This window comes from Vitis riparia, chromosome 12, assembly GCF_004353265.1.
Source record: "Vitis riparia cultivar Riparia Gloire de Montpellier isolate 1030 chromosome 12, EGFV_Vit.rip_1.0, whole genome shotgun sequence".
Taxonomy (NCBI): Eukaryota; Viridiplantae; Streptophyta; class Magnoliopsida; order Vitales; family Vitaceae; genus Vitis; species Vitis riparia.
The window spans coordinates 20,823,055-20,843,740 of NC_048442.1; the positions used below are offsets into that span (position 1 = coordinate 20,823,055).

General features: G+C 33.2%; 2 protein-coding genes across 3 annotated transcripts; one reads left to right on the forward strand and one right to left on the reverse strand.

Annotated features, from left to right (window-relative positions):
* The first annotated feature begins 669 nt into the window (after positions 1-669).
* Positions 670-1,464, forward strand: LOC117926999 (glycine-rich cell wall structural protein-like). The gene is made up of 2 exons (XM_034846354.1): positions 670-834; positions 1,127-1,464. The coding sequence occupies exons 1-2, from the start codon at positions 723-725 to the stop codon at positions 1,348-1,350; spliced, it is 336 nt and encodes a 111-aa protein (XP_034702245.1). The 5' UTR covers positions 670-722; the 3' UTR covers positions 1,351-1,464.
* A 5,735-nt stretch (positions 1,465-7,199) lies between these two features.
* On the reverse strand, positions 7,200-14,125 carry LOC117926382 (receptor kinase-like protein Xa21). Of its 2 annotated transcripts, XM_034845472.1 has the most exons (5): positions 13,595-14,125; positions 11,634-11,828; positions 11,343-11,414; positions 8,137-11,223; positions 7,200-7,760 (listed from the first exon to the last, which is right to left on the reverse strand). In XM_034845472.1, exons 1-5 carry the CDS (start codon positions 13,947-13,949, stop codon positions 7,411-7,413), a joined length of 4,059 nt encoding a protein of 1,352 aa, XP_034701363.1. In that variant the 5' UTR covers positions 13,950-14,125; the 3' UTR covers positions 7,200-7,410. The 2 variants fall into 2 exon arrangements, with proteins under 2 accessions (XP_034701363.1, XP_034701364.1); XM_034845473.1 differs by lacking the exon at positions 11,634-11,828 and having other exon boundaries at positions 13,595-14,124.
* Between the last annotated feature and the right edge of the window lie 6,561 nt (positions 14,126-20,686).

A 20,686-nucleotide genomic window follows, 5' to 3' on the forward strand; every position in this document is an offset into this window, starting at 1 on the left:
TTTGCTAAGAGAAACCAACAATTTTTATGTGAAAACCATCCAAAAAGTCTCCCAAAGACTATACAGATATAAAAACCATAGGATTAGAGACCGCAAAACACAAATCTTCTTTTAGAAGAAAAATATACAGATTTATATGGTGGATGTCATCCTTAAGTTTTATTCTTCAATACATATACTAGTTTTCAAATCCGTGACACAACACCACACATGCAATCAATGGACCATCTCAACACCTAAAGGGATGCAGATCTCTCTCACAAACTCAAAGAATGAGAATTACAAAAGCCTAGGAGTTTTAGAATCCATAAAGGCTAATAATCTTTTTTTTTCTTCAAATTTCCGTCAATAATGAAAACAATTTGTAAACGTAATATTTATACAAGGATGAAACCCTAGTGGATAGACACCTAAAGTTTCCAAACACCAATTCTTAAAACATGAAAAGAATTAAAACAAATGACAGTCAAACCGAAAAAGGAAAACTCGACTTTTTTTATTTTTTCAGAAATTTTATCATATATAAGATAAGATCTGATTGCCAAATGAAATAAAAGCCAACCTTCCAACACCCAACTACAATGTGGGTCACATCTGCATGCTTCTTATTGGTTGCTCTCTCTAGCAACATCTCTTATTGCCTATAAATGGAGGTCAGGAGGCACTGGTGTACATACTTCATCCTTCTCCAGCCCTTTCTTTAAGAGTTCAGCATAGGGAAAATGGGTTCCAAGGCTTTTGTTTTCCTGGCTCTTTTATGGGCTGTTCTTCTTCTCATCTCTTCAGAGGTGGCCGCTAGGGACTTGGCTGAGACCTCCACTGAACAAGAAAAGAGTGAGTTTGCTTCATTTATTTATTTATCTTTCCCCATGTAACGCTGGTTTTGTCATTCATACACTATATATGAATGTATGAGTGGATTATCAGTAAGAATACCTATACATGGAGAGTGGACTTTCAGTCTAATAAAGCTTCCAAATACTCAACTATTTTTATTAACCTTAGACTAGAACCATATATAGATTCTATCAAAGGAACTTCTTGAGTTATATACATGTTTATATATACCTTATACTGCTATAGACAAATGTCTATTACATTAATTTGATGTACCTCAAAACTGCAGCTGAGGGGGCAGCAAAGACAAATGGGGTAGATGATGCCAAGTACCGTGGCAATGGAGGGTACCCAGGTGGCGGAAATGGAGGACAGCCAGCTATGGGATACGGAGGCTTCTCAGGTGGTGAAAACGGAGGCTACCCAGGTGGCGGAAACGGAGGCTACCCGGGTGGCGGAAACGGAGGCTACCCAGGTGGCGGAAACGGAGGCTACCCTGGCCACGGACGTTAAGGTGGTAATCCGGGCCGTGGAGGCTATGGAGGAGGGTATTGCCGGTATGGTTGCTGCAGTGGTGGGTCCTATGGAAGAGGTTGCAGGAGGTGTTGCTCTTATGCAGGTGAGGCTGTTGAGGCAGAAACTAAAGCCAAGCCTCAGAACTGAAGCAGCAAATGATTATCAGTTAATTAGCTATATTGCAATATCATATGTATATTATTGCTTGTGTAGTGTGCACCAATACTTCATTAGAAGTGCTTGTGCATTACCGTGTACCAATACTTCATGAGAAGTAGCAATCAAATCATGGGTGGATGCTTAGGTCTCCACACATGCTCTACCTGGTTAATTAATGTAAGAATATTGGACATATCCTTGTGATTGTCCGAATGCTTAAAATGATCATGTCTTGTTTAGTAGCAAAACCAATAACCCTTTTCTCTTTAATTAAAGAAAGAAAAAATAGCCATTTTCATTTTGCTATCATAGATTTTTACTTCATTTGAAAAACTAGCTTTGATACAAACTGATGGAGACAGATAGTCTACTGTAAGCTTCAGTGATGAGGCTCATTGCATTCAATGCCATTGTTTTTGTCTGAAATATTGAACGTAGTTACTGCATGGCATAAGGACTAGAGGCATTGTTTTCCCTTACAAAATGTGGTTCACGAGTTGCCAACAGAATACTGGGGTGTAAGAGGAGGCATACAAAATTAAATGGATTATGGCTCCCTGGGATGAGCCCAACACCAGGCACTTAGTGATGGAGGCAATATTAATGAGAACCGACGAACCATTGATGAATAAATTCTAAAATCCGAAAGTGCATGTGTCATGCCTCGAATTCCAGGCAATCCAAAACCTAAATTGTGACCCCAAGTCAAAGATTTGACCCTAAGGGTTACTTTCATCTTACCTAGCAATCAACTAGTCAAACTATTTCCTCTAAATAGTTTAATCTTAAATAAATAAATAAAATAATACTAATAGCTATAATACAAGAATCGGCTCTAGGTAAGTCTTAATTACTATAAAAAAAATTAATTGTAAATCTAAATATTATAATAATTCAATAACAAATTACACTATACAACTTAAACATAAACTATCACATTTGAAATAATTACAAAAGAATCAAGGTAATTACGATTTTCATTTAGAAGTCTTTTCAGGAGTTTCAATAGGCATTAATTTTTTCTGCATCTAAAAAGTGAAAGGGGTGAACATTTCCCTTATGTCGAGTAAGGGTGTTTACACTCAAATTTGGAAAGATCTACTTCAAACGCTCAAACACTGGAGCATTTCTCGTGTTTGAGTGCTCTCAAAGTGCTTGAGCGCCAAATTTGAGCACTTAAGCGCTAGGTTTGAGCATGTATCCAATTTTTAATAATCTAATAAAAATATTTTAACTCGATTAAAATCCTAAAGTCCACCTTATCTAATAATTTATCCTTCATTGTTTTTGCCATTGAGCTTTGGTCTAAATAATGAAACATTTGCTCGTGTTTAACATCAATATCAATTCTATAAGAATACTTCCATTTGAATGAGATATATAGCATATGGTTGTAATACAAATGAATTGGGTGCACAACATTGAGAGTTGAGTATAGCTTATTTATTTGATTTGTAGCAACAATGGGGATGCAAAGCAAAAGGAGCTATGGTACGATCAACCAATTGGGACAAAAACATAAAGAAATATTGAAACCTCGCTACAAAGCAATGTGATCAAGATCAATGGGACTAAGGACACAAAGCAATTAGATCATGATATAAATTAATTGAATAGAAGAGTTATAACTTTGTCCTTGAAAGCGAAATTAAGAGATATTGAAGTGGAATAAAGCAGAATCAGCGATTATTGGAGAAGAGTAATATAATATGGGAGCATGACACAAATCATGGGAGTCGAATAACGAATTTATAGGGGTGAAATTAGGGCTTGTGGGAGATTCATATATACATGAATATTTATATTTTCTGAAGAAATAACTTCAAAACCTATATACATGAAGATTTACATTTCTGCTTGTCCTGATTGAATCATTGGATAATCATCAAAGAAGCAAGACTTTTCTAACTCCCATAAAAATTATAATTCCAGAGTCATTTTCTGCATGACCAAACACAAAGTTTGGTATTTCCTACACCTCATTGAATGCATGGATTAGGACCAGAGCTGCTGCAACTGTCTCTCGTTAGACATATTCAACAATTCTACAGCATTTGCATATGTCATAATGCAATTGGAGCAATGTAGGAAGAATGAAGAAAGAACAAATTATTTGCTGGGTAACCCCTGTGTGGTGGTCCCTAAAGTGACAAGAACACCCTCAACTGCTTTTGGAGAAGTGGGTTAAGCCGGCCAAGAAGGGGCGATAGCTACGGTGCAGTTTTCCAAAAGGGACAAAAGAGCTAGCCTTGGGTCAAGCTGGTGCAGTGAAGAGTGGGCTATCACGGTGCCGTAGTCCACATGCCACGGTAGACAAAACTCCACTTGCAAATAGAGCTGTCTACCTTTTGTGAATGATTTTTAAAATTTATTTTCTTATTTTCTAAAAATTATAAGCTTTATAATAATTGATAAATCAATCAAAGTGAAAATCATTTGGTATGATAGTTTAATGTACTTAATTTAATTTAACTCTTGATAATGAAAGTCATTAAAGACTAAAGACAATTTATTTTGCAAAATTAACCCTACACATTATATAAAAAAATTTCAATGTTCTTTTCAAATATTATCTAGTTAATGTATTCATAGTAAAAATTATCTTTTGATATAAAATATCATATCTATTGTAATTTAGTCCACTAAATAATTTATTTGTAATTTGCTCATGTAAATTAAACATATAAATCTAATTAGATTATGTTATAAATCCTTTAAATTTTATAAATTTTGAATCTCATTATTGTTGTAGGCAGTTTCAAATATGGAATTATGATTATTAAATTTGTCGAAAAATACATCATTAACTCTTTTTTTCTAATGTTCTTATATATTATTATAAAAGCAATAACAATATTCCTTTACTTAAAGAACGTCTAACATATTATATTAAAGAAATCCATAACTATGTAATAATATTAACAAATTTATAACTTTAAATAAATTATCAATATATATATATATATATAATTTTCTTATCTTCTGTGAAACTTTATTAAAAAGAAATTTGACAACCCTTTAATGAAAGAATAATCACATTTAGAAGGTTTTGATGATTTTACTTGGAAATGGTAGATCAATAATAATAAAATTTTCAACTACCAATCCCCATTTTGCAAGCAAAAATTTTCTAAAAGATGTCATATCGCTCCTCTTTCTTTGTATATGATTGTGGATGAAGAAGCAATAAATAACTCCAAACCTTTATACATGACGAGCTTCAGAGGTATTTTTATTTCATTTTATATAAAATAATTTTATTTTTTATTTTTAAATTTCTATCCTTCATTGTTTTTGCCATTGAGTTTTGATCTAAGTAGTGGAATATTTGATCAAGTATTTAAAGTCAATATCAATTCTATAAGAATATTTTCGTTTGAATGTGATATATATAGCGGATGGTTGTAATACATATCAATGAGGCATGCACACCATTGATATGGGTGTGAAATTAGGGATTGTTGGATATTCATATATACATAGAGATTTACATTTTCTAAAGAAATAAGTTCCAAACCTATATAAATGAAGTTTACATTTTCTGCATTTCATGATTGAATCTTTGGATAATCGTCAAAGAAGCAAGACTTTTCTAACTCCCATAAAAATTATAATTCAGGTGTCATTTTCTGCATGACCAAACATAAAGTTTGATATTTCTTACACATCACTGAAAGCATGGATTATGACCAGTGCTGCTGCAACTGTCTCCAGCTGGACACACTCAAAACAATGCAACAAGCATCTGCATGTCATAATGGAATTGGAGAAATGTAGGAAGAATGAAGAAAAAACAAAGTAATTGGTGGGTAAAGCCTGTGTGGTGATCCCTAAAGGGACAAGACACCCTCAACCTCTTTTGGAGAAGTGGGTTGAGCCGGTCAAGAAGAGACAGCTCCGGTGCAGTTTTCCAAAAGGACAAAAGAGCTAACCTCGGGTCAAGCCCGGTGCAGTGAAGAGCTGTCAGCATATGACGATCTAAAGGTGTATTCAAGAAGAAAGAAATTGGTGGGAAACCACCTCCTTGGAAAAATGTGGGTCATGGAGGGCAAGCAGGGGCAACAACAGTGCAGTCCTGCCAAAACCGAGAAAGAAACCTGAAAAGTTGGTCAAGCAAAGTGTATTCAAGAATAGGCAATACGAATGGTGCAGTCCAGCTAAGTGGTGCAAAGGCATTCAGTCTTGATTAGAAGCTTTTGATCCAACGACAAGAATTTTGCAGCTGCGGTACCCACTTCGGTGCCGTAGAATTTTCCACTGTGTAACAGCTTAACTAATCTAACAAAGTCTAACAAACTACCTAACTTCTGAAGTGCAACAACAAGTGAGAGCTGTGAGTAATCTTAACGTCTATCAAGTAATTCGTGAGCAATAACCTCTTTGGAAAAAGATGTCCTAGGTGGTGAAAAAGAGCTTCAATGCAGTCCCATCCAGAGTGCTAACCATGGTGCAGTTCACTTATCGAAGTGGTGCAAAAACATTGGTTATTGACTCGGTAGGCATACTTTCCGATGCTACTCTTTTTTTAGATAATTCAATCTATGTAATCTGTTTAACAATTTAATAAATTGTTTTAATAACTTTGATATAATCTATTTAATAATTTAACAAAATTGTTTTAACAACTTCGATATAATTACATCTAATTGGACTCGAACTAATTAATTCCTTAACCTTGTGCTTGGAATTCCCTACCTTAATATTCTTTTATATATATGAATAAAATATTTATCATTCCATATCTATATCACTTTTAATATAGATATAGATGTATCAATACTAACGGTCATGCTTTTTCATTCAAGTATGAATTTGTTTGATGAATTGCTGATTGTTTTTAATCTAATTTGCTTAAATAATTCCATATTTTTTAGGATTATTGTTCCTAAAAGATGTTTTAATATATTTTGTGAAAGACTTATTTCCCATATTTTGAAATCCCTAATTTGAAGCATTCATAAGAAATCTAAGTTATCTTTATTTGATTCTAAAATTCAATCTGAGTTTAAACTTCGGTTGATTACTATATATTTTGATGAAATGACAATTTTTTGTTTATAGAAACAAAACCATGGTTAGTTGTGCTATGGTGATTATTTTCAATAATATTATTTCCTATTGACAAATGACCTGTATATATATCATCCCCAAAGCTAATCTTCACTCAATTTGGTGTTTTTTTTCTTCTTCTTTTTTTTTTCTTTTTAACATTTTACTAAATTCTTTATCCAATTTGAGATCTTAATTCTCACAAATAAAAACACAAAATTAAAATTATTAACCTTTTCAAAATTGTTCAGATTACATGATAAATATTGATCATGTCATATCTTTGATTGAGTAAAACAAAAACCACTTTTACTCTATTCTTTCAATAGCTTATTGTTGTCAATTTATATTATATTCTTTTTGAACCATAAAACATGTTTGGAAGAAGAAAGTCACGTTTGAATTTGAATTTTCTAACTTTCTAATCCTCACGAGCCATGATTTTGAAATAAGCTAAATCCAATTATAAGAAATTAAGTAATTGTAAGTTATAAGAAATTAAGTAAAATATGTCTACAAATAGAAGTCGATTTGGGCCAAACAATTTGCTGAAATGATCAATCACAGCCAAATAATTTATTGTAGTAAAGTCTATCGTATCTTTTAAAAAAAAATACGAAATGTTCTTCTGGAAGTCATTCACTAGGTATCTTGACTTAATATTATGCCAATGGAAAAATATGAAATAAAAGCATACAGAATAATTTGTATAAAGGTGATATAATAAGGAACTTTCAACTACCTGGCAGGCCATGCCCAATGGTCCCTCAATTCTTGATTTGTGAACTCTTAAATAAGCTCAGGGTGGAAGAAAGGAACATGATCATCTCCATGCCTTCTTCTTCTTAATTATGGAGTCCTTAAATCAGCAATTTGATTCAGGAGCTTCTTGAGTCTAACCACCACATCTTTCATGTTAATCCTCTTCTCAGGAGGCTCAGCTGTACAATCCAGAGCTAATGTCATGATGGAAGAAAAACAAGCTTGTTTTAAGGAAAAACTTTCATCTTCTTCTGTCAGGAGATTGGCATCTATAACCTCCATTATGTTGTTGGTTGATGACTCCACCCAACTCTTCAAGGTTAGTTCCTCCATAAACATTTCGTCTATAGGTTTCTTCCTCACAAAAGTTTCCATGAGCATGATCCCATAACTATATATATCACCTTTTGTGGATACTATTCCCTCTGAGCCATACTCTGCATGCTTGCATATTAGTTTCCATTAGTAAAATGAACAAAGAAATAGTAATATAGAGAAAGATAAATAATTAATAAAAAAAAACAATCTTCTTGTGAAAAAATATTAATTATCAAGAGGTCAAAAATGATCATGTAAGACATTTGTAAAGAGCCAATGACTACCTCTCCATTTTTCAACGGACTGAAAACAATTTAAAAAACCTAGAATACTTACAATAACTTATCCCCTAACCTACACCCTACATGTAATATTAGTTGTTCATTATGTAAAACTTTGATGCCAAATAGTGCTTCTTGGTCAAATGGAAAACCAGCTAGTTGAAAGAGAAAAAAAAATGACATAAGAATGTGTTGAAGTGATAGGAAACTTTACCTGGTGCCATATAGCCTACGGTGCCCAAGGTTTTGGTTCTCTTCATAAACTCATTTCCCATCAACAGTTTTGCAATGCCGAAATCACTTATGTGTGCAACCATGTCATCATCCAACAAGACATTGCTGGGCTTCAAGTCACAGTGAACCACAGGATTTGAATAATCATGATGGAGATACTCTAACCCTGATGCCACATCTATCATAATTTTTAATCGTTGGACAAAATCCAAGTAGTAGTTGTGAGAGTACAACCACTTCTCTAAGCTCCCGTTAGGCATATACTCAAGCACCAAGGCTTTGAAGTCCAAGTTGGAACAACTACTAATTATCTTGGTAAGATTTCGATGGCGAATATTCCGCATTACTTCACATTCTACCTCAAAACTCTTGAAAGCTCCCTGTAATTCCAAATTGAAAACCTTCACAGCAACAATCAACCCATCGGATAGTACCCCTTTATATACCATTCCTAAGCTACCTTTTCCAATCAAATTGTCTTCACCAAAGTAGCCGGTTGCATAAAGGAGTTCTTGATGTGGAATCATTCTATGCATTCTGGGAAGCGGCAAATCAACTTGAACCGGAGTTTCTGACTTAGTGTGTCTTCGCTTCCATAGAATAAAGAGAACCACTAATATTATTGCTGATGATGATACACTCAGAGGGATAATACATTTCAAGAGGAGTGATTTTGTGTTCCTACTAGTATCTTTCTCACATGCCATGACTTGAAACCGAGGTGCTCCACAAAGTGCTAGGTTGGAGATGAAAGATTCAGCAGTGAAGTTTGCAAAGGGTCCACCGTTTGGAATCTCTCCTTGTAGTTTATTGAAAGAAACATTCAGGTATTTGAGATATTTCAGAGCCTCTAATGACTTGGGAATAAAACCAGATAAATTGTTCCCAGACAGATCCAAGTATTCCAAGCTCACCAAATCACCAAAATTGGGGGGAATATGACCTTGTAGCTTGTTATGGGATAGGTAAAGTTGGAACAGGTTTTGAAGAAGTGATATGGTGCTTGGGATGTTTCCTGAAAATTGGTTCTTTGACAGGTCCAAAACCACTAAGGACTTCATGCTTCCAACTTCTAGGGATAGTTGGCTGTTGAGGAAGTTTGAAGACAAGTTAAGAACCAAGAGATCTCTAAGGGTCCACAGAGATGAAGGTATCTCAGAATCTAGTCCATTGGAGTGAAGATAGACGTTACGCAGTCCAGTAAGATTCCCAAAGCAGCTTGGGATTGTTCCGAAAAGTTTATTCGAACTCAAATCCAAGAATCCCAAGTTTGTCAAATGGCATAGACCACTGGGAATGGATCCGTGTATTCGATTTTGAGAAATATGCAACCCCTGGAGCTTCTGTAGGCGTCCAAATGATGTTGGAATCAACCCTGTCAAGTCATTATCCTCAAGTCGTAAAGCAATCAAGTTGGTTAGATTACTAACCCCTGTAGGGATGGTGCCTCTGAGTTGGCAGCTGCTCATGTCAATACGTTCAAGAGAAATAGAGAGATTTCCCAATGAATTTGGAATAATGCCTTTTAAAGGATTACCATCGATCCACAATTTTCTCAAAGAAATGCAATTCGTCAATGATGTAAAAAAGGCAAGCTCAGAGTCTGAGTGTTCATTAGTCAACTGGTTTCGTGAAAGGCTGAGGATCTGGAGTCGTCTCAAGTTACCTAGATCTTTTGGCACATTCCCAATGAAGTAGTTGTCGCCTATGTACATGAAGATAAGTTTCGACATATTGGAAATGGACGTTGGAATTTTTCCACTGAATTGATTGCCATCTATATAAAGCTCTTCAAGATTCTGGAGCCAAGTGCCAATACCTGATGGGAGACTGCCTGAAAGGTGATTTATTGGCAACGAAAGGATCTGCAGCTTAGAGATGTTAAAAATAGCTTCTGGTACCATCCCCGTTAAATTGTTGTGGCAAATATCCAAGGATTGTAAGTTGATGAGATTCCCCAACTCCTTGGGGATATTACCTTGAATATTGTTTTCTGCCAGATAGAGATTTTGTAAGGCAGTTAAATTACCAAATGAAGGTGGAATGGTACTTGTGAAGCTATTCCTCCTAAGATAAATCTGTTCAAGCTTGGATAAGTTGCCAATTTCTCTTATTATGCTTCCTGCGAATTTGTTGGAAGATAGTGACAGTGACAGAAGCTCTCCACATAAGGACAGAGTTGCAGGAAGTTGACCACTGAGCCGATTCCAAGAAAGATAGAGCTGTTGGAGATTAGGAAGATGTTTGCAGATATCCATTGGAAGACTCCCAGAAAGGCTATTATGATTGAAAACAATCACTTTCAATGAAGAGATATTGAAAATTTGGGCAGGAATAGGACCACTTAGTCTAGCAGACTCGAAGTTCAAAATACTTAAATTATGAAGATTCCCAATCTCTCTAGGAATTCCACCTCCCAAATTGTTATAACCAAGATATAATTCTTCAAGACTCGATAAACCCCCTATGGCTTGTGGAATGCCTCCAGTAAACTGATTGAATGATAATGATAGTACTTGGAGCTCTCCACATAAGGACAGAGTTGTAGGAAGTTGACCACTGAGCTGATTCCAAGAAAGATAGAGCTCTTGGAGATTAGGAAGATGTTTGCAGATATCCATTGGAAGACTCCCAGAGAGGTTATTATGATTGAAACCAATCACTTTCAATGAAGAGATATTGAAAATTTGGGCAGGAATGGGACCACTTAGTCTAGCAGACTCGAAGTACAAAATATTTAAATTATGAAGATTCCCAATCTCTCTTGGAATTCCACCTCCCAAATTGTTATAACCAAGATATAATTCTTCAAGATTCGATAAACTCCCTATGGCTCGTGGAATGCCTCCAGTAAACTGATTGAATGATAATGATAGTACTTGGAGCTCTCGACAATGCGACAAGTTGGAGGGGATTTCACCTTTGAGTTGATTGGCTGAGAGATCAATGATTTCAAGCTTGGGAAGATCATAACCCATGCCTGTAGGGAGGATACCTACTAGGTTATTTCCTCCCAAATCCAAAAACCTCAATGAAGATATGTTGAACAGTGATGGAGGTATTTCTCCTGCAAGAAAATTAAAATGAGTGGGTTGGAAAAACTTCAATGCATTGCTTACATCTTTGAAAGCTTGAGAGAAAGTGAGTGAATAAAAAGGAAGAGAAGAAAGGAAAGAAAAAGTGTACCTATCAAGCTATTATTCCGGAAAGACAATCTCTGAAGCTCCACCAAGTTACCAATTCCTTTTGGTATGCTTCCTGTGAATTCATTATATGGTAAGAAAATTACTTGAAGCTTTATACATCGGCTTAAACTGGTGGGAATCTCCCCACTCAAGTGATTTGATGAAAGATTAAGCTCCTTGAGCTTTGGATTGGTATTGCACATATCCATGGGAAGATTCCCAGAGAGACTATTATAGGAGAGACTAATGTTGAGCAAAGAAGATATGTTGAAAATAGTGGCTAGTATGGAACCTGTTAAGTTGTTCATTGGGAATGACAATATCTTCAGATTAAGAAGATCACTCATCTTCTTTGGAATTTCACCAGCCAACTTATTGTTGCCAAGATACAGCTCTTCAAGTTTTGATAAATTACAAATGGCTTCCGGAATGCTTCCAACCAGATTATTATTGAATAAATTCAACTGTTGAAGCTCCTTGCACTTACCTAAAATAAAATGAAAAAAATATCTAAAATATTATTATTATTATGAACATAAAAACTATGTTAGGTCGAGAAGAGTATTAAAGAAAGAAAAGAAAATATTAAGGGAAAATAATTTTCTCATTGTTGGTTTTATAATAGAAAATAGGGAAAAAAATATAATTAAAATTAATTATAATTTTATGTATTTTAAAATTATTATATCTTCGTATGGAAGAATTAAAATAAGTAAATAAATTTGAAGAAACATATAAAATTAATTTATTAAATTTAAATCTATTTTTTTTTTTATGTTAAATGAATTTGAATGATTGTATAAAAATAATTTATTAACTTCAAGTTTATTTATTTTTTATTGTTTTCACTTTTTCTTTTCTTCTAAGAAACTCTTTATTTTCTTTCCTTTGTATTGTCACTATAACTTTTTGGGAACCAAACATAGTCATAGGTTTTATTTAGTTCCAAAGAAATAGGAGGGAATGAAAATAAAGAGTAAAAATAGGAAAAAAAATTAAAAGAAAAATAGAAAAAATAGATTTAAAGTCAACAAATTATTTATATGCTGCTTGAAATATGCTTCACTTGTTTTAAATTTTCTATTTAAAATTAAATAATTTTAAAATAAATTAATTTTAATTATATTTGATTTTTTTTTCATATTTTTATAGTAAAATCAAATATAAGAAAATAACTTTTTTCAGTATTTTTTTCTTAGTACTTTCATGGAATCAAACATGATGATAACATTTGCAATAGACATTAATATTGAGGAAAACTTATCATGAACTACATATTGATGGTTGCCAAGCATTTAAGGGTAGTGCATTTTGGTTTGATTGAATACGATTTGGAACCTATACGATGGTTTGAATTATGTGTACAATGATGTTTCTTACTTTATAATAATAATTTGTGAAATTAACTGTACACTTACACAAATGTTGGGTATTAGATAGAATATAATTAACTAATTGATATTTTTTATTTTTTTTATTGGGAATGTTACCAAAAAAATTATCCACTATTGTTTATCACAAATAAATATTATATTGTAGCTTTAAATATTTTATAGTAAATTAAATTAAAGCTATATATATATATATATATAAATTATTTGATATCTATTAAATATTTTATTACATTTTAATGTATAATAAATTACATTAAATTATGTTCACTTTTTAATAATATAATTTGTTGGATCAAAATTTTCTATATTTGAAAATATCTATCAATTGTAAAATATCACTATAAATAAATTATTTAATTTTATAACTGAAAAAAAAAAATACACTGTTAGCTGAAACTTTTTATTATCGTTGTGTATGTTTATTCTGACTTGTATTTTATATTATTCATTCTAAAAATTAGAATAAAAAATCATTACCATTACTATAATTGTGTTTACTTGAGTTCATTCAAAATAGAAAAAAGAAAATAATTTTTAGGAAATTAAAAAAATAAAACTAATTTTTAAATTGTATAATGATTTATTTAATTAAAATGAATTTTATATCAAAATAAAGAGAATAAGTTAAAGTTGTATCATTCATATTTTTGTTATCATTCATGGTCACAATAATTCAACAATCCAATCTACCACATATATAAATATTATTTTTTGAACTATAATTTATCAATTACTCAACGATTTCATCACAATTGAAAGCCAAAAATCATGATAACCCCAACCTTTATTGATATTATATGTTGAAGCAGGAAACATGAGTATTAACCTATAAAGTAGACAACAATTACGAGAATCTTACCAATTTCCTTAGGAAGAGAGGTATGGAAGTAGTTATTGCTAAGATCAAGAGAAATAAGAAATGAGAGGTTGCCGACTTGTGGCGCAATAGTTCCTTCAAGACCCATGTTAGAGAGGTTGATTGCAGAAACTCTTTGTTGAAGAGCATTGCAAGAAATACCATACCAAGTGCAATAGGAGCTTTTAGTTGACCAATTTATTGCCAAAATGCCTTGAGAATCATATGTGATATGGGCTTTGAAGGCCATAAGAGCAATTTCATCAACTAAATTGATGGAGAACACTGTGGGAGTGAAGCAAGCCACCCAACAATACACTAACACAAACACTGAAACACAAGGTGAAAAGAGATGCATCTTTCCTTTCAGAGAGCAAGAAAAAAAGGTAGTTGATAAATGTCAAAGGAGAGGATGTGGTTTACAAATGTAGGGGATAAGGAAGGGAGAGTAATTGGTGTGCAACAACCTTCATGGAAGAAGTGGGTGAAAGTTACAACTCAACCATGATTGCATTCAAACTAAATCCATCAATCTTATGCTTGGAATTTGCCATCTTAATTACATTCTGGAGATCTTCTCCACTCATTTTACAAGTTCATTGTACAACATGACATTATATATAGATAGATAGATAGATGAATGGAGTGACTATATTATTGGTCGTGCATGCTAATTAGAAGGGAAAATGATGCTTTTTCTAGTCCACTTTTTTCAATTAATTTAGAAAGAGAGAAACAGTGATGGTATGTATTTTAACTTCTCTATGGAATATATTGAAAAAACAATTAGAAGTATAGCCAAATCCAAAATGTAATATTACTCAAGAAAAAAAAATCGTGAAAAACTCGAAATTTTTCAAAAACATTATACTTTTAGAAAATGTATTTTGAAATAATTAATAGGGTAAAGACATTTATTTTCTCAAAAACAAATTTATTATATGCTTTGAAAATCAAGTCTATTGAACCTTAAAAATAAAACAAAAAATAAGCATGTTTGTTATTTTTATTTTCAAAATTTTGTAAGCAAAAATTTGCTAAAAAAATGCCATATCGCTCCTTTTTCTTTGTATATGATTGTGGGTGTTTTGAGCTATCTCTAGTATATATTCTAGACAACATAGGAGAAATCCAGTCAATGAAGAAGCAATAAATAACTCCAAACCTATATACATGAAGAGCTTCAAAGCTATTTTTATTTCATTTTATATAAAACAATTTTATTTTAATTTTTAATTTCTATCCTTCATTGTTTTTGCCATTGAGTTTTGATTTAAGTAGTGGAATATTAGATCAAGCATTTAAAGTCAATATCAATTCTATAAGCATACTTTCATTTCAATCTGATATATATAACAGATGGTTGTAATACATATGAATGGGGTACACACACCATTGACATGGGTGCCAAATTAGGGATTGTTGGACATTCATTACATTTTCTGGATTTCATGATTGAATCTTTGGATAATCATCGAAGAAGCAAGACTTTTCTAACTCCCATAAAAATTATAATTCAAGTGTCATTTTCTGCATGACCAAACATAAGGTTTGATATTTCCTACACATCACTCAAAGCAAGGATTATGACCAGAGCTGCTGCAACTGTCTCCAGCTGGACACACTCAAAACAATGCAACAAGCATTTGCATGTCATAATGGAATTGGAGAAATGTAGGAAGAATGAAGAAAGAACAAAGTAATTGGTGGGTAAACCCTGTGTGGTGATCCCTAAAGGGACAAGACACCCTCAATCTCTTTTGGAGAAATGGGTTGAGCCGGTCAAGAAGGGACAGCTGCGGTGCAGTGAAGAGTGGGCTATCACGGTGCCGTAGTCGACATGCCACGGTAGACAGGACTCCACTTGCAAATAGATCTGTCCACATATCACGATCTAATGGTGTATTCAAGAAGAAAGAGATTGGTCGGAAACCACCTCCTTGGAAAAATGTGGGTCATGGAGGGCAAGCAGGGGCAACGACAGTGCAGTCCTGCCAAAACCGAGAAAGAAACCTGAAAAGTTGGTCAAGCAAAGCGGATTCAAGAAGAGGCAATACGATGGTGCAGTCCAGCTAAGTGGTGCAAAGGCATTCAGTCTTGATTGGAAGCTTTTGATCCAACAACAGGAATTTTGCAGGTACGCTACCCACTTCCGTACGGCAGAATTTTCCGCTGTGTAGCAGCTTAACTAATCTAACAAAGTCTAACAAACTACCTAACTTTAGAAGTGCAACAACTTCTGAAGCACAGCAGCAAGCAGCAGCCGTTATACCAGTGAGATCAGTGAGAGCTGTGAGTAATCTTAACGTCTATCAAGTAATTCGTGAGCAATAACCTTTTTTGGAAAAAGTTGTCCTAGGAGGTGAGAAAGGGCTTCAATGCAGTCCCATCTAGAGTGATAACCATGGTGCAGTTCACTTATTAAAGTGGTGCAAAAACATTGGTTATTGACATGCTACTCTTTCCTTTTTGGATAATTCAATCTATTTAATCTGTTTAATAATTTAATAAATTGTTTTAACAACTTTGGTATAATCTATTTAATAATTTGACATAGATGTATCAATAGAAATGGTCATGCTATTTCATTCAAGTATGAATTTGTTTGATGAATTGCTGATTTTTTTTAATCTAATTTGCTTAAATAATTCCATTTTTTTTTAGGATTATTGTTCCTAAAAGATGCTTAAATATATTTTATAAAAGACTTATTTTCCATATTTTCAAATTCCTTAGTAAGAAATCTAAGTTATCCATATTTTTGTTTTTAATTCCTCTTTAATAATTAGGGAGAAAGAAGAGAAACCAACAATTTTTATGTGGAAAACCGTCCACAAAGTCTCCCAAAGACTACACAGATATAAAAGCCATAGGATTAGAGACCGCAAAACACAAATCTTCTTTTAGAAGGAAAATATACAGATTTATATGGTGGATGTTATCCTTAAGTTTTATTCTTCAATACGTATACTAGTTTCCAAATCCGTAACACAACACCACACATGCAATTAATGGACTATCTCAAAACCTAAAGGGATGCAGATCTCTCACAAACTCAAAGATTAGAATTACAAAAACCTAGAAATGTTAAAATCCATAAAGGCCAATAATCTTTTCTGCATAAAAATTATAATTCCAGAGTCATTTTCTGCATGACCAAACACAAAGTTTGGTATTTCCTACACCTCATTGAATGCATGGATTAGGACATATTCAACAATTCTACAGCATTTGCATATGTCACAATGCAATTGGAGCAATGTAGGAAGAATGAAGAAAGAACAAATTAATTGCTGGGTAACCCCTGTGTGGTGGTCCCTAAAGTGACAAGAACACCCTCAACCGCTTTTGGAGAAGTGGGTTAAGCCGGCCAAGAAGGGGCGATAGCTACGGTGCAGTTTTCCAAAAGGGACAAAAGAGCTAGCCTTGGGTCAAGCTGGTGCAGTGAAGAGTTGGCTATCACGGTGCCCTAGTCCACATGCCACGGTAGACAAAACTCCACTTGCAAATAGAGTTGTCTACCTTTTGTGAATGATTTTTAAAATTTATTTTCTTATTTTCTAAAAATTATAAGCTTTATAATAATTGATAAATCAATCAAAGTGAAAATCATTTGGTATGATAGTTTAATGTACTGAATTTAATTTAACTCTTGATAATGAAAGTCATTAAAGACTAAAGATAATTTATTTTGCAAAATTAACCCTACACATTATATAAAAAAAATTCAATGCTCTTTTCAAATATTATATAGTAATGTATTCATAGTAAAAATTATCTTTTGATATAAAATATCATATCTATTGTAATTTAGTCCACTAAATAATTTATTTGTAATTTGCTCATGTAAATTAAACATATAAATCTAATTACATTGTGTTATAAATCCTTTAAATTTTATAAATGTCAAATCTCATTATTGTTGTAGGTAGTTTCAAATATGGAATTATGATTATTAAATTTGTCAAAAAATACATCATTAACTGTTTTTTTCTAATGTTCTTATATATTATTATAAAAGCAATAACAATATTCCTTTACTCATAAGAACATCTAACATATTATATTAAAGAAATCCATAACTATGTAATAATATTAACAAATTTATAACTTTAAATAAATTATCAATATATATATATAATGATAGACAAAATACAAATAATAATATTAATAATAATAATATTAAAAAGTACTTATATTATACCTTATAATTTTATTTTCTTATCTTTTATGAAACCTTATTAACAAGAAATTTGACAACCCTCTAATGAAATGATAATCACATTTAGAAGGTTTTGATGATTTTACTTGGAAATGATAGATCAATAATAATAAAATTTTCAACTACCAATCCCCATTTTTGCAAGCAAAAATTTGCTAAAAGATGCCATATCGCTTCTCTTTCTTTGTATATGATTATGGGTGTTTTGAATGTGATATATATAACCGATAGTTGTAATAAATATGAATGGGGTACACACACCATTGATATGGGTGTGAAATTAGGGATTGTTGGAGATTCATATGTACACGAAGATTTACATTTTCTAAAGAAATAAGTTTCAAACCTATATATACATGAATTTACATTTTCCGCATTTCATGATTGAATCTTTGGATAATCATCAAAGAAGCAAGACTTTTCTAACTCCCATAAAAATTATAATTCAGGTGTCATTTTCTGCATGACCAAACATAAAGTTTGATATTTGCTACACATCTCTGAAAGCATGGATTATGACCAGCTGGACACACTCAAAACAATGCAACAAGCATCTGCATGTCATAATGGAATTGGAGAAATGTAGGAAGAATGAAGAAAGATCAAAGTAATTGGTGGGTAAACCCGGTGTGGTGGTCCCTAAAGGGACAAGACACCCTCAACCACTTTTGGAGAAGTGAGTTAAGCCGGTCAAGAAGGGGCAACTACGGTCAAGGTGGTTCTACGTGTGTTGGTGGAGCTAAAACTCACCTTGATCTCCTGTTGGTGAAAAAAACATGCTGGAGATGTGAGAATAGGGGGAATAAGGATTGAAAACTCAGAGAACAAAATACTTTTTCTTTTTTTTTCTTTTTCTCTAAATGATACAAAAAAAATAAGGAGAATAATTTTTTTGTTGTTCTCTAAAATGAGTCATTTTGAAAACATGGAGAACAGTGAGACCAATGGGTGTCTCACTTCTCATACCAGTTTTGTTGTGTTTTTTGTATTTTTTTTTATTTTTAAGAAAAAATAGTTTTAAAAAAGATCAACCAAACAGGCTTGTAATTTTCAAAAAAAAAAATCCACTTTTTTAAGAAAAATCTTTTAGTATTTTTTTTTCCCTTTTTTTCTTAGTATTTTTTTACTTTTCTTTCTCCATATTATCCAAACATAAAAATTCATTGTTTAAATTATTTTCTATCCTTTTTAGTACTTTTTAAAAATTAAATATAATTTTAAATTTATTAAAGAATAATTTATGAAAGAAATAACTTCTAAAAATTCAAATAAACGATTTATCATTTTCGTATCCATATCACATTAAAGTGGCACTACACTGTAATGCTAATTTAGAAAGAAAAATCATACTGTTTAAAGAAATGTAACCAAATTTAAAACATAACATTAATTCTAAAAAAGAGCGTCCGCGAAAGACTTGAAGATTTTTCAAAACATGTTAATTATTTTTATTTGTAAAATGGAATATTTCTGACAGAAAAAGATTTTGATTTGTTCTGCCAGGCCTGGTAAGGAACTGGAGAGTTTACATGGAAATTAATATTTTCCAAGTGAATTACAAGAAGCGGTCAATACCTACTACCTTGAAATTATGGGGTTTTCGGGTTAGCTTTGAAATTGCAACTCAATCACCTTCCAAGGCAAGCCTTGTGATAACAAAATTTCAAACCATTTTTTGTGGTCAATACCTGCTACCTTGAAATTATGGACAGAAATATTTTGATTTGTTCTACCAAGCCTGGTAGGATCCGGAGAGTTTACATGGAAATTAATATTTGCCAAGTGAGTGATGATTACTACTCAAAAAGTGTTATTTCACAGCTTGTAATAAACTCTTTTAAACACTTTTGAGTAGTAATTATCACCTTTTAACCCAATTAACATATTAAGGACCCTTGCAATCAATTCTAATCAAATTGTGTTAAGTTTTGGTGTTTTAATAACTTTTTGATCACCAAAGCAATCCGAGATTGAGGAGAGTTCTTTGGAATCCATGGCAAAGATGTCCGGACAGGGCGTCCGGGCACACCATCGGAGGGCGGCGGAACGTGGGCTGTAGCAAGGCTTGCTCACTCACTTTAGTCAATGTTTTCCATCCGGACAACATATCCGGATAGTATATGCTATCGTCCGGATGGAGCTGCGCCGGATAGCATTGCGCCGCCTTTTCCTCTTAGAGAGTCCGGATAGCATTGCGGCGCATGTCCTCTTGGGAAATCCGGATGGAGTTGATCCGGATAGCCTTGCGCACTCCGTGTCATCCGGGAGAGGGGTCCCTACACCTTACACACGCAGACAGTCCCCTTTGCGCAGCATAGCTCAATCCACCCGGGGAAGAATTTCGAGCGCCGACATTTTACATCCGAATGTGAGCCGTTCGCCGACATTTTACATCCGGATAGGAGAGGAGGACGTTTCAATTTCTTCGGTCAGACATATCCGGATCCACTGGTAACGCCTACCCGGTCAAACATGCACAACTGCAGTGTTCTCCTGAAGCTTCCTGATATTTCCGACCGACATTTTGAGATATTTTGGGATATTTTGCTTTAGATATTTGTTGTCTAAATCCCCAAAGTCTCCTTGTAATCCACCTATCATAGGATTCCTTAGTCTTTAAGCAAGGAAAGGGGTGAATAACCTCATATATATAGTTTGTAATTTTCTTTAGAAAGATATCATCAATTATGTAATCGATGAAAGAAAGAAATATATTTCACAGAGCACTTGCTCTGTTCTTCCTTCATATATTTGTTTTCTCGTTAGTTTTCTTACTAGCCAAACAAGCTCTGAGGAAGTTTCCTCAGAGAATGAGTGGCTAAACTTTTAGTTCCTTGGAGTTAAGGTTGCCGGGAAAGGTTCCAAGTGCAAGA

Excerpts from the sequence above, each read along its gene's own strand:
- LOC117926999 (XM_034846354.1), top strand. The coding sequence starts at position 723 with ATGGGTTCCAAGGCTTTTGTTTTCCTGGCTCTTTTATGGGCTGTTCTT. Across the intron at positions 835-1,126 it reads CTCCACTGAACAAGAAAAGA|CTGAGGGGGCAGCAAAGACA; the intron begins GTGAGTTTGCTT and ends TCAAAACTGCAG.
- LOC117926382 (XM_034845472.1), bottom strand. The coding sequence starts at position 13,949 with ATGCATCTCTTTTCACCTTGTGTTTCAGTGTTTGTGTTAGTGTATTGT. Across the intron at positions 11,829-13,594 it reads CTCTCTTCCTAAGGAAATTG|GTAAGTGCAAGGAGCTTCAA; the intron begins GTAAGATTCTCG and ends ATTTTATTTTAG. Across the intron at positions 7,761-8,136 it reads CGTAGGCTATATGGCACCAG|AGTATGGCTCAGAGGGAATA; the intron begins GTAAAGTTTCCT and ends GCAAGCATGCAG.